General features: G+C 38.2%; 2 protein-coding genes and 2 pseudogenes across 2 annotated transcripts; 1 reads left to right on the top strand and 3 right to left on the bottom strand.

Annotated features, from left to right (window-relative positions):
- Positions 1-3606: 3606 nt before the first annotated feature.
- Positions 3607-14651, top strand: part of LOC147436705 (uncharacterized) — a 55101-nt pseudogene continuing 44056 nt past the window's right edge.
- On the bottom strand, positions 7831-10153 carry LOC147436708 (uncharacterized; annotated as a pseudogene).
- On the bottom strand, positions 10918-11298 carry LOC147436707 (uncharacterized). The gene has a single exon (XM_086485764.1). The coding sequence runs from the start codon at positions 11296-11298 to the stop codon at positions 10918-10920; it is 381 nt and encodes a 126-aa protein (XP_086341890.1).
- Positions 11378-11932, bottom strand: LOC147436706 (uncharacterized). The gene has a single exon (XM_086485763.1). The coding sequence runs from the start codon at positions 11930-11932 to the stop codon at positions 11378-11380; it is 555 nt and encodes a 184-aa protein (XP_086341889.1).

Raw genomic sequence — 14651 nt, 5'->3', positions numbered from 1 at the left:
GTCCTCAGGTTCATGCAAGGCATGTTGCATACCAGTACAAGCAAGGCTTGTGGCCTATAAAGTACAGGTTATGTGACATGGTGGACTCGTTGTTTTTTTTTTTTTTGACGTGCCGACAAGTAAAGGACTTTTAGTAAAATCATGCAAGGTATGCTCACACTCAACAAATCTAGTACGAAAAGGCAAGCCGATGTGAGTATTACAAAAGGTCAGGACATGGTAGTGCTTGAGACTCTCATAGAGATCAGCATGCCCTGTTGCTAGCCTTGATGAAGGATGCATAGGTACTCGGTTCGGCCAACCATTAACTACAATTTCAAGTAGCTTTTCAACAAGTTTCTTGGGCTTGACTTCTAGGAAATTTGTCTGCCCATGATGCACTCAGATACGGATATGACTCAGTTCGGCCAACCATTAACTACAATTTCAAGTAGCTGTTCAACAAGTTTCTCGGGCTTGACTTCTAGGAAAGTTGTCTGCCCATGATGCACTTAGATATGGATATGATCCACTCATTGTCGACAAGCATGATCTGAGGAGTTTTCTAAGACATCACAGGAGCAAGGCTCTGTCTACAAAATCTTCAGGAATACAGTAAGCAAGCCAAGCAGGTACGAGATACATCACTTGCACATATTTTTTTTTTTCAATACATTGTCAATTCAACAAGGTCAATTATCTATGAATGCTCGACAAGGTCGACTTTCTTTTGCTATGTCATTGTAAATTGGCAAGAGTATCTGTTAGCTGTGTGCACCACAACTCCATGAGTACTTATGTGAAGCAAGGCTTCCCTTTTGGTATTTGGCATCGCAATTTTCACAGTTTGAATATGCTTATGGGTTTTACATGCCATGATGGTGTATATGATACCTATGATAACTCACTCGAGCAACACATATGGCTATGAGCCAGATTCGAGCGAATTACCAAAAACCTGGCCACAAATGGGCGACAAGATTAGTAAATATCAAGTTATGTTTGTTTTGTCTATTTTTTACTTTTCACTTTGCAAAAGATCTCCTTGCTCTACAAAGCAAAGTCCTGGGCAGACTCCATACAAAGCCGCTGTACAAATCAAACTCCATACAAAGCCGCTGTACAAAGTCCTGGGCAGACTCCATACAAAGCCGCTATACAAAGCAAAGTGCTTTGCTAGATTTCATGCAAAGCGTCTCTTATGTGCACAGACATTATCGATTGACTTTAGATCAATGATAATGGCACACATCTTTAGCACTATGTGGATATAAGCCCACAGTTTATGCAGTGGCCACTGTGATGTATCTTGCCAGCGTAATCGTACAAGGCACGTATACCAGAAGCTCACATGGTTGAAACTGTCATTGAAGCCAAGGACTTATTATTCTATTTTTTGCTTTGTATGCATGGCATACTAGTACGATGGCCGTACAACACCCATCAGTGCATACACTTCCACTATTGCACTAGCTACTCTGTCAAGAACGAGCTCGTTATTGATATTTTAAAACATTTTGTGTTTATGTTTAATCATAGGCAAAGTGCCATACATATGCACCTTGATACAGTCATGATCACATTCAAGGTAAGTGGGTCAACATGTGACTTATGCTACCTCTCTTTATGAGACGTGGTACAACTACACTGTTGTACGCTTATAGGATAAGCTAAGACATAGACATGGTCTGCACTAGATCATATGCAAGTGGCATACAACACATTCGAATAAGGATTTTTCCTCAACCCAGCATTCTCTCCCTCTCTCTCTTTCCAACTTCTATGCGAGAAAGGTGAAACTAGGCATGATTTTATTGATATCTTTCTATGTCAATACAATAATAGGAAGGGCTATGAGACAATAAGAAGGGCTAAGAGCCATCTATTGCCACCTATTTTGGATTGTTTTCCAGATCGAACAATATATTCTATTCGGTGGAGTACCCATCGATTCTAATGGACTAGCAAGCGTCCTACCATTAGCGTTCTTTTCTGCATTATTGCAGCACTACACGCTATAAGTGTGAGGATCAAGTGGAGTTTTTTAATGTCTTAAACTCATAAGAGCTCATCTCTACCAAGGTGTATAGATGCACCCATCATTTCAAACAGCACGACTGTTCACAAAAACCCAAGATTACTGATTTTTTAGGTTTGGAAAAGACCTAGTGGTGAATACAATTCCACCTTCATTGGATCTCCTATTTCATCTATAGCACTTAGAGCATCTATATGAGTACAGTTTTGGGGTAAGACCAAGGTCGTGATTACTAAATCACTAATTAAGGGTTGATGGTCAATTCTTGGAACCTTCACACTTTCACTTTCAAGGCAATGAGTTCACAAATTGTCAAGGGGTAGTGGACAATTTCAACTTCAAAAGTAATGTAATGCTAAGGGCAAACCCAAGGGGGGTCACGGACATAGGCCAAGGGCCGGTTGTTAGTTGAGCAGTTTTCTTGCATTAACCAAGGGTTTTTATAATGTCAATTTTAACCCGGGGTTTTTGATTGCAAAAGCAACACCCAAGGTTACATGTGCAATACTACTTGCATTCACTAATTTTTAATTAGTGTTCCTAGGCCTTTCCAGGTGGGAAATTTGGGCAGGTGCCTTTCACTATGGATAAGTGAACACAATGTTCAACCTCTAGGTACGCATCTGATTTGGATGCATAAACTTCTATGTTTTCTTTTTTTTTTTTCTCTTAAGAGAGATGACAAGGTCATGTAAGAGCCAAGAAATTTAGATTGTAGTATTGAAAATAAGTTTCCACATTATGCAATTATAGACCCACTTGTAGGTTTTATTTGGCACATGTTGTCACATGGGATACAACATGGTTTAGAAACTCAAGGAGTTTGGTTTAGCCAGTGTGGAGCAAGGATAATGAGGATCCCTCTCTCTCCCGTCGTGGAGTGTTTGCATTTACCTACACACACAAGTACATCTTATACTTGAAGAATGTTATTTTTTCAGACACCCTTACATGAGACATATTCCACATGTGAAGAATATGAGTCTCTGGGACTGACCAAGGGGGTCTCTATGTTTAGCAGGCCAAGGGCCTATATAGAACATGACTGGGTGGAGATTAGCATGCTACAGTCCCCTATGCCTTTCATTTTGTACACGTAAAGAGGTTTTGTAGACTCCAGAGATAAGGAAAGATTGAGACCCTATTTGGAAACATGTTACTGTAGGGTTTAGATTGGTAAATTCCCAAACCTTTCAATTATTTCCAACAAGATGTTCCTAGCTTGGGATGGAAATTATAGACTTGTATCATGGACCAATGCCATCAAAGCGCTCTTTTTACGAGCTAAAGAAAAGCATCAAAGGTTTTCATATGTTTAATCATTGATCCTTGTAAGATCTTGGAGATTTCTTTGCTTTCAGCCCTTCAACGGATAAAAAACTAGTGACATATCTATCTCTTTAGCAATGTGATAAATATTTCTTTTTACTTATCAAACTTCTTTCAGGGTTCTTTGTAGTACATGATGCGCTTGCCTCAATACCTTGCAGGGTGAGACTGTGAATTGTTTGAGTATTTGTGAGGTAGGCCATGAGTCACCATTGAATAATCTTCGTCAAAAAATTTCATAGCTCACATTAGGAAAAAAAATGTTAAAAGCCTTGGCTACCCCTTACACGAAGGTATCTCGGAAAGGTAGTGTACAATGTGAGTTTCTTTTCTCTCTTTAGGTTGCAAAAATAGAGGTGACTTTCTTTATTATGAGAATGTAATTTTCTATTTGATAGGTTCAAATGACCATGGTTTTCACAATAAACTAGAACAAGTAAGAGAAGAGCTTGATAGAATTAAAAAGGATTGTGAAAGGCCTACTCACTGATTAGGAAATAGGATTAGTAAGGTAATTTTTTTTTATTGATTGTATTTGGATTCTTCACAAATTATTTTGTTTGTGACTTTTTTGTTGTATGTAGATTCTAAATATTATTGATCCTCATCATGGGGATGTTTGGAAGCAAAAATTGTTGGCATTTTGATGGGATAGTGATAGTTTTTCATAACTCAATACTCAATAAGTTAAAGCTCTGTCTAATGCGGCCATTGAAACAAAGATACTTTGGCTTTTTCTCTTGGAGGCAAACAAGGCAATAGAAACCTTGTTTCACTTGCAAAGAGGAGACCATTTGTATAGATAGTAAGTGAGATTTTTTTGAGCTCTAATTTGTTTTTCCTTTTTGTTTTAGATTAAAAATGCTTCCATTTGTCTCAGCTGGATTTGAAGGGAGTTTTTGCTAGACACGATGGGTAAAACTGTAAATATTATTCTCCAAGAATTTATTGACATTAGTGGAGGATTTTCATTGCTTGAAGCTTCTACTCGAGGATTGGAATGGAGCAAGCTTTGGAGTGAGATTTTTTAATGATATTTTTCAACTGACCAAATTTAGGGGAAAAAAAAGGTTGCTCTAAAAGGAGTTTTTGGAGCGAGCTTTTTTTTTCTTTCCTCCTCTCTCTCTCCCCCTCTCTCCTCAACTGACCAAATCTGGAAAAAAAAGCACGCTCCGAAGAGCTCGCTCTAAAAGAGTTTTTGAAGCGAGCTTTTTTTTTCTCTTCCTCTCTCCCTCTCCCTCTCCTCTCCCTCTATCTCCTCTCTCTCTCTCCCCTTCTGTCTCTTGCTACCTCTCCCTATCTCTATTTCTCTCTATCTCCCGCTCCTTCAATCTCTCTCTTTTTCTTCTCCCCCCCCCCCCCCCCCCCCCCCCCCCCCCGCTCTCTCTCTCTCTCTCTCTCCTCCCCATCTAGTAAGAAAAGGGGTTGTATTCTGTGTACATAAGAGACTTTTGAAGATGCACAATGGCTATCACCCAAAGGAAGTACAAAAGTGGGCTGACAAGGCATGGGCTATATATACATCAAGGTGGCATGATGATTAATGTAAAAGGAACCATTGTGGGGGTGCATAATTCCATGTGATGGGGTCATGATCTCGACAAAAAAGAACTGATGATCTCACCCATATGTGAAGAAAGAGGCATGGACAATGATCCACTACCTTGGAGGAGCCGGTTGAATAATCCCATTGACTGCAAAGAGTATGCAAAAACTTTTTCTAAATGGCTATTAACGTAGGGGAGAACTGAGAGCCCAGAATGTGGGCACAACAAGCCTTTCACATGGTCCAAAGCATAATGTTGTATACCGTAGTGATAACTGTGTCTCAGTGGCAAAAATCCAACTCATGACCTGCATCAGGTATCCTCTGTAGAGTGCTTAATCTACATTCTAAGGGAGTAAGCAAGAAGATCAGATGTGTTGGCAAGTCCTTAAAAAAGGTGTGTGACCCTGAAAATTGCAAAATCCATGCAACTGTCTCACACATAAAAAACCCATCATGGATGCCCACTATAATCAACAAACAACAAACTACCATCCACAATGACCGTGCATATGGACAAACCCAAAAATAGTGACTCAAAGACTCAGGCTCTAGAGTACATCTTTGACAAGTATGTACAAAGGACAAAGGAGGAAAAGAATCAAGTATGCACATCTTCATCTGTGTTCAAGAGAAGGGCATAGGCATAGATATATTGATTCACATAGGCACATCTTCATTTGTGCTCAAGAGAAGGGCATGATTGATAGTAGATAAAGATGGAATTTAGAGAGTGATAGAGTTTTTCTTATGTACATGTCTTGAGATGAGGTGTACTTTAAGGTTAGGTCAATGGATATTTGTCTTAGTAGATTAGTAGATTAGTAGTTAGTATTGGTAATCACTAAAAAAGGTTGATGATATATTTAGAATGGGTAGAATCAGTTGAATGGATGAAGGAAGAGGGGTAAATGACGTGAGTGAATCCCTATGATGGTGAAACCTTGAAGAAGCTTGTACTTACCTTGTGTAGATGATTAAAAATGATACAATCATCTTCTTCTTCTACTCTTCTTTTCATTGCCGCCACCAAGGTTGACCAATGTCTTCTGACCATGTGCATATAGGCAATCTAGCATGTGCTATCATCCACATGAAAAAAACATATCATGCAGCTGATCCACAAAGTCCAGATGCGAGACCAAAACTGTTGCTCGAAAGCTGGGAGTATGTACTTATCTTACCACACCTATGGCTGGCATGGACGATGAGGTGGATGCCAGGTTCAGAAAAGAAGCCTCCTCCCAATGGAAACTATGTGCTCAAAAAGGGATAGAGGGGCACCATCATCGCTCAATGAAGGCCAGTGCCACTCTCCATGATCCGAGTTCAGCTAAACAAGTGGCTTGCCTTGCCAAATATATAGTCTCCAAAGTGGGGCCTCGTCAACAATGAAAATAGGGTTGACACATGATCTCCTCTTGAAAGAGCCAACCGCTGTGAATGGCTAGTCCTCCTCTAATCAGGTGAAACTTCACCCTAAAAGTCCAATTTGATGTGATATCCGTGATTGCCAGTCTTGGTGATGTTGAAGACTAGAGTCCCCTACTAAGAAAAAATCGGGTCTCCTGAGATGGGATGAATTTGATGGTTGGGTGGTTGGGTGCAAGACATCGACAACATCTAGAGATCCAAAACGAGGAGGGGTATGTGACAAAGCATGATGCAAAAATTGTTTCCAAGGCTCTACCCTTGGAAACAATCCGCGTACTATGAGCTTCACAAGCAGTACTTTGCTCTGCATCTCTATATCAATAATCCCCAATCCTCCCTCCTCTCTAGGTAAAATTATTGTGGCCAAATGGACCCATGGTAGAGTGTCAGTAGAGTTATCCATGCCACCCCACAAAAAATTGCATACAAGGTTCCGTGAATGCGCCATGATGTCCTCTCTCTCTAGTGTTTGGAAAAAGTATGCCTCAGTTTAGCCTTAAGTTGGTTGGAAAACCAAATCAGAGGGGGAGAAGGAGACAATCTGTTTGAAAAAACTAGAAAAATAGAGTTAAATCGAACAAAAAAATTGGTTATTTTGTAAAATTTCCACGTCCCTAAAGAAAATTTTGTATGTTTATGAAATTGATTTTTCCCGAACGTTGCCCCATTTCTCTCTCGCCACCTGAGAGAGAGAGAGAGAGAGAGAGAGAGAGAGAGAGAGAGAGAGAGAGAGAGAGTTGAGAGCGCCATAGCTAGCCTTATCCCATCCTCGGGACCTAGAGAGTCTACAGCCTTCTGTTACGTAGCGGCATCTTGCTAAGTTCAAAACTAGCAGCGAGCAGAAAGTCTACAGTCTTCTATTACATAGCGGCATCTTGTTGAGTTCAAACTTTTTGAATTCAAAACCAGCAGCGAATGGAAAGAGGCTGCTGATCAATCGTTAAAAGCATAGCACACGGTTGGCTGGAACTAGTCTACCTCCGACTCACCCGGTCTAGCTCACAAGGGGCTTTGGATTGCTTACCATATAGTAAAAAATATATGATTGCTATATGATTCACTAGTTTCAATACACACATCTATTAAGAGTGCAAACTAGTCAAAAAGAGACAACTCCTAAATGCTACATATAGTAATTTTGTTACTATATGGAGAGTTGAATAGCCATGTGGAAAGTCAAGTCTCAATATGGTAAAAAGATCACTAGTTCAATGTAGGAGTTGACTCAATTACTAGTTTGACCTTACATATCGGTGTTTTCAAACCAGTAAGTCAACTAGCAATTTTTGTTTACGACCTAGCAAGTCATCTAGTAATATATAGGATGGTTGCTTGCAAACTAGTAGTTAATTCCCACGAGCAAACAATTTAGGAGAGATTACTGCAACATTAGGAAACTAAAGTAGGCTTAATTCATAAAGATAGCTATGAGTACAACAAATGAAAGATTACATAACGTGTGTTACATGCTACAGTTCTTAAATCATGTGGTTGGATTATAAAACTACTTGTCATTTGTTACAATGATATCCTTCATGGATAAAGAGCCAACTTTATCAAAATAAAAAATTATCATGCCTTCTAACAAAAGCCATGTAACTAAATCTTCACACATAGTGGAAGTATTAGTATCCTCATTTGCTCTCTTCTTGAGGAAACTATTCGATTTCTGCATAGCAAAATACGTTGACTTGATCAAGTGGTACAAGTCTTGTACTTTCTTGAGATTTAGCCACTTCATTAATATAGTTTCTTTGTCATCCCTGGACAAATTTCGTGCCTACATAATTGTCATAACAAAATAACATGGTTTAAAAAGTGACGTATTATTTTTGTGAACATAAGTAAGGCAATGTTTTTAGCTTTTATTGCATACCTGAAATTCCAACACACATTGATTTTGATTCATTGAACATCCCCCATTAGATTGCTGCTCCTAAAACAATTAAAGTCCACTCTTTTATTTTGTAGCCACATGCAAAAATATTTAAAGAATCTTATTATTGTGAAGGAAAAAACCTTTTTCTTTTTAAGCTTCAAAAACTTTGAAGCTTGATCTTTCTCCTTTAGTAGCTCTTCAATCTTAGAAGTAGCCTATAGAAGTGGGAAAACATGGCTTTTTTATAACATTAAAATTAAGTAGGGTAAGTATTTCATTAAATAAATATTCCATGTGAAGCATCTTTAAATAGTACCTTGCGCTTTCATGTGCTTTTTCTTTTCTGTTCTTGGTTTGTACCACTTATAATTTGTGTCCTTCCATTGATTTTTTCCTTCACAAATTATTCAAGAAAAGAGTGCAATCAACAAAAAGTTTTAGAGTGAAAAAAATACATGAAATAGAATTGTACCAGTTTTGTGATATGGTCTTCACACTCATATAATTCATTGTTTACTTCCATATCCTTTTCTTGATAGCATTGGACAAACTCTTCATCTTGCATGTAGTTTCTATATGCCTGCGCATTAAGCAATTGAATTTGGATATCTCACACACACATACACACACGCACACAAAACTAGCTAAATTTACCTCAATTATTTCAATTGATATCTTTGTGTGTGTGTGTGTGTTTGAGAGAGAGAGAGAGAGAGAGAGAGAGAGAGAGAGAGAGAGAGAAGTAAACCACACATACCTCATATAAGCATCACTTTGTAAATCATGATTTTCCCATGGAATCTTAGGAATGTATGCTTCCGTCTCTCTCTAAACACATAATAACAAATTTTATCATGATAGGTCATACATTATTGTTATTTTAAGATAGAAGTGCTTACATGAGTAGCTTGTGGTTGCTCTTCTTCTTCTTCAATAGATACACAAGTGGTTTCTTGTGCACAAGCATTCTTTAGCTATTCAATAACAACAAAAGCATTACTTTCTTCATCATTAGTTTTCATATAAATTTCCAATACCTTAGAGGATTACTCACACGTTTTGTGAGTGAACCATATTCTCCTAGCTCACTTTCTCCTCCATCATTCTCGTGAAATTCTTGGTCATCATCATCATCATCATCTTTTTCTTTTTCTATCTAATCTCATGAAAACATTTCGATTATACTTTGACATAATAGAAGTTCATTACTTAGAGAAAATCCTACAAAATGACACATACCATTGGGGTGCTAGAAGATGATTCGTTGTTTGGTTTCTTTTTTCTCCATTTTTGTTTCGCCTCAAGAGACTTGATGGCCCATGTATAAATGTCCTCTTCTTTCCAATGATAATTTTGTCCAGCTACTATTACAGGCTTAAGCTCACCTTTATTTTTTCTTATTACATCCAACACGGTATTCTTTCTCTCCATGTTATTTCTAAGGTCTCCAAATGGCTTTTCGCCTCAAGAGACTTGATGGCCCATGTATAAATGTCCTCTTCTTTCCAATGATAATTTTGTCCAGCTACTATTACAGGCTTAAGCTCACCTTTATTTTTTCTTATTACATCAACACGGTATTCTTTCTCTCCATGTTATTTCTCAAGGTCTCCAATGGCTTGTGTTTGGCAAACCATCCTCTAACATAACAAAACCATAGTTTGAATAAAGAACTCTATGTTGGTTATTACCCTCTTCTAAGAGGAAATCCCTACCATAGAGTTTATTGGGTTCTCTAAGCTTAGGAGGTGGAGGCCTAAACACCTATTCATATATTATTGGGTCATATTTCTCGTTGCTAGTAGTGTCAACACCTATAGAGATGCTAGATGGAGAAGAAACAAATCTTATTTCCAAGATGACTGGCCCTCCAAGAATCTAAAAATTTGAGGGCCTCTTCATTAGAGAAAGACAGTAGTTGCTCCACAAAGGACTGTGGATAACTCATATCTGAAAAGACAAAGCATTTGAACACACACATGAGCAGCAAGACATTTAAGTAACAAAGTTTATCTCAAAAATTATACACACACTTGTCATTACTTTATGAGTAATGTTTTCGAAATACATGTAAAGAAAACTGTGACAATGAATACAACAATTGTCATGTACAAAATAATATGCATTTTAAACTACTTCTACAAGTATACTAGCCATGCTTGCATACTAACAATAAGTACAATAATCTCCATGGTCTCCCAAAAGTTCTAGCATACTCTATGATGAGGTTCTAAGAAAGATATGCAAAGAAAATCGTAACAATGAAGCTAGCAATTGTCATCCATAAAGCAATAGTCATTCTAAACTAGCTACTTCCATTGGTACACTACTTGCATAACAATGAATACAAAAATTGTCATCCATGAAATAATAGTCATTCTAAACTACTTCCACAAGTATACTAGCATTCTAAACTACTTCCACAAATGTATTATCCATGCTTGCATACCATATGAGTGAAGTTATACAAAATATATGTAAAGAACACCATAACAATGAATACAACAATTGTCATCCATGAAGCAATAGTCTTTCTAAAATATTTCCACAAGATTACTAGCAGTGATTGAATAAAAGGGGCTACCACAATTATATGTCTATGGAGAATGCCAAACAATAGGTATCCATCTAGCTGCCTGTCAGGCTTTATAACTTTTTTTTGTGTGTGACTGTCCAATCTTTAATTTGAATGGTACATGTATACCCAACTTCTCATTGATGCTCCTCTCTGCAAACTTTATAAGGGTTTTGTTGATATGCATCACGCTCCAATAAAGCAAGCTTTGCCCTTTTCCTTTTGTAATCAGTCTCTCTAACAACATCATGTTGAATCTGTATTTCATTCTCGCTATTCAAGCACACTTGAACTATATCATGGACCTCCACCCATAATGGAACATTTCCACAACCTCCTTCCATTAACAAGCTATCACGCTGCCTCAAATCCTTCACCTCATAAGCAATGAGCCTCTGCCTCCTTGGTATTGGCAATGGAATAAATTTGTGAAGTATAGAGTAGATGGGCCGAACACAATCCCATGTGAAAGGCAAAGGGGCCTTCTCAAGCACACTCATTTGAGTAACTGGATCCATTAACAATTGTTCTGAGTCCCCATTTCCCCCAATGCATTGCTTGTAATACCGTCCACCAAAGAAAAGCATAAACTTTCCATCAAACTGTGTTGAGAACAAGGATGTTATACAAGCCTTCACTGTGTTCCACTGTTGCATTATCGCTATCCACCTTCACTATGACATCGGTGCCCATATTAAATATATCCCCTTTAAAGAGGACCTTTTGGTATGTCTTTACTTCCAAACATTGGAAGTACTGCTCTGGAATGTTCCAAAACTTCTTTAGATAAGTTTTCTCTTCACTAGTAGGATCTCTATAAGTGCATCTCTTCTTTGATATTGCAATCCCCTTGAGAAGAAGATTTCTAGTGCATGGCGAATTGGTTCCATATTTTAATAGATCACTCCACATAGATTTAGCATTTTCAATTGAAGACACAACCAATAGCCCATCCATATGTGACGTAGATAAATCATGTGATGGAGCATCTGCTAATAGCGAGCTGCTTTGACAAAGAATCAATGCACAATGTAGGTCCTTCAAAAACCTTCCAGAAGGTAAGAGATTGTCACTATCACCACGGATAGCCTGAAAAGCTCTTGTGAAGAACCTTCTCAAATAGAACTTTGCAAATGAAGCTTCATCCTCCATGTTATTTATTTTGATGGAGCTGTATGCCTTTACAGGACACGCAAATATGTAACACCAAAAGCGGTCATGCAACCCATGGCGCAAGACATCATCAAGCATCTCACCATTACCTATAAACAAGTTATCAAGAGATTATTCTCCTAAAAAAATATATCAAACTTATTGTTAACTAATCAAGATATACATACCAACTACATGTTCTAGAGGTGATGAGTTCGCACCAAATATTTCTTCATTTAGAACTCTCCATGATTGTAGCAATGTCTTCACAATTTCTATGTCTTTCACATACCATCCATGATCTCTACTATGATTGTAGAAGCTGTGTGTAATGTCAATCAGCAAAAATCCCAAAACATGCATTTCGAGAGGAATGCCACTAACAACTCTCAAAACATATGGTAGACACCATTGGATGAACTTTTGGTTCTCCTCTGCCTTGAATCTTGCAAAGTAGATGCTTGGGGAGTTAGGCCAACGTCCATATCGAATGGAGGAAGGTGCTGCCTTTTTAACAACACACACAGCAGCATCGATTTATTTCGTTAGAGGAGCCTCAACACTTTCAAATAAATGTGAGATATATTTCTTGAATAAATTCAATGATAAGATATGCATTGGGTCGTAGACTAAATCTAGAGAGAGATCAAATCCATATAGATCATATAATCTCCAGAGTATGGACTCTCCTGAGAGACCAGCTTCTTTCCATGATGTTTCTTCACAAGAAGTAAATGATCTCATAAAAGCATTCTTCTATGTAACTTATTTTGAATCTACCAAGGCTTTTCATAAGTACAAAGTCGTTTTGCTGGAATGAGACGGATTATCATACTCATTCTATAGTGCATCAATGACAAAGGCATGTTTCCACCTCCATAGTGGGTCACTTTGTAATATTTGATTAGGCCTAACTTTTCTTTTGCCAACACTAAGTTTAAATTTCCATCCCAATCAACCAAATCGTCAAAAAAAATCTTTTGTATATTCCAAACTCTTTTCCTATTAGAAAATAAGTTATATCTTATTTTTGGCCATAACACTTTTATCTCCGAGCGTTGCAAAAGATCTTGGCAATATTGTGATGCTAGATCTTCTCGTAGCTCACGAGAAAATGTTTGTAAAAGAAAGCTCGTTCTCCATCATTTTGAAGCCCAGTGGACAAGTGATTTTGAAGAGACGTTTTGAACTAGCAACCAAAGAACAATCAAAAGAATAGTACGGATTTAGAATATTAGTATCTTTACAATCAAAACATTAGCATCTTTAACACATGGCAAACAATCATCGCAACATAATCAATTCTGATTTTTTGATATGTCCCAACATGGGGAAGGAATTGTTCGTTTATGGGGACCAAAGTCTCTCTCTCTCTCTTCTCTCTCTCTCTCTCTCTCTCTCTCTCTCTCACACACACACACACACACACACACACACACACACACACACCACACACCAAAGTCTCTCTCTCTCTCTCTCTCTTCTCTCTCTCTCTCTCTCTCTCTCTCTCTCCCCATAATGAGTCCATGACTACAAGATGCGTAAGTTCCTTCTTGAGTAAGAAGGATTTTTATATATGCCAACATAATTTAGTGTAGAAATCTTCAAAGTAATTCATGATTTTAAAAAAGCCGTTTAGTGTAATCCCACTTACAAATTTTGAGATTTACCTCTACATTTTAAATTTGAAAGTGAAAAGACCTTCAAATTATCTGAAATTTAGTAAGGAAACCTTCAAATTTAGTCAATTTACCTCTAATGTTCTTATACCTAGGTTTTGCAAAGACAATGCCAAGCAGTGTTTGGGAAAAATTATTATTCCAAACATACAAAACTCCTTTCCTTGAATTGACAAGAGGAAATGAAGTTTACTTTCTGGGTTTTAACACTCTTTTTCTCCTTGCCCTCAAGCAAAAAACAGCACGATATCAAGCTAAGAAACATTTTTGCCGGACACAGACATTCTCATTGCCAACCCTAAATTGGCTGACATTGTCATTGCCGATCATCTTAACACAAAGCCAAGCATTGTTCGAAAACATTATTTTTCCAAACATACACAATTCCTTTCCTTGAATTTTCCAAGAGGAAATTCAAGCAGAAAACAACACATTAAATTAAAGATTGATAAAAAGAAAATCTTACCTGCTCTGAGGCGCAATTGGGCAGCAACGGCGACGTTATTTTTCGGCAGCAGCTGACGCGCGTAGCCCGTCTCTTGCAGAGCGCCCTCAAAACGTCTCCTGCATCATCTTGTGGTCGGCACTGATCTAAGGGATATTGCGCTCTCTTCTCTCTCTCTCTCTCTCTCTCTCTCTCTCTCTCTCTTTCTCCGTGCAGGGAGAGTGGCTGTAGAGGGAGCTAAGCACCCTGTGTGTGTGTGTGTGTGTGTGTGTGTGTGTGTGTGTGTGTGGTGTGTGTGTGTGTGTGTGTGTGTGTGTGTGTGTGTGTGTGTGTGTGTGTGTGTGTGTGTGTGTGTGTTGCGAATGCTTTTTGGGTGGCGGGAGGCCACTTTCTTTCTTGGCCTTTTAGTTTAGCTCCAAAATTTGAATTGGGGTGGGGCGACTTCAGACTTTATGTCCTACCTAGACTTTGATAATAAGTAAAATAAATCCCTAAAAGCCAGAATAAGTAATGGGTTCATATCGGCACTTTACTTGGGATGCCAAAACTCTAACACCCTCTTTGGAGCTCATAACGTATATAAATAGTGAGCAAG

The sequence above is a fragment of the Adiantum capillus-veneris genome, chromosome 17, assembly GCF_014529385.1.
Source record: "Adiantum capillus-veneris isolate H3 chromosome 17, ASM1452938v2, whole genome shotgun sequence".
Classification (NCBI taxonomy): domain Eukaryota; kingdom Viridiplantae; phylum Streptophyta; class Polypodiopsida; order Polypodiales; family Pteridaceae; genus Adiantum; species Adiantum capillus-veneris.
Note: the sequence above shows the minus strand (reverse complement) of the source record. Positions and strands in the feature narration are given on the sequence as shown.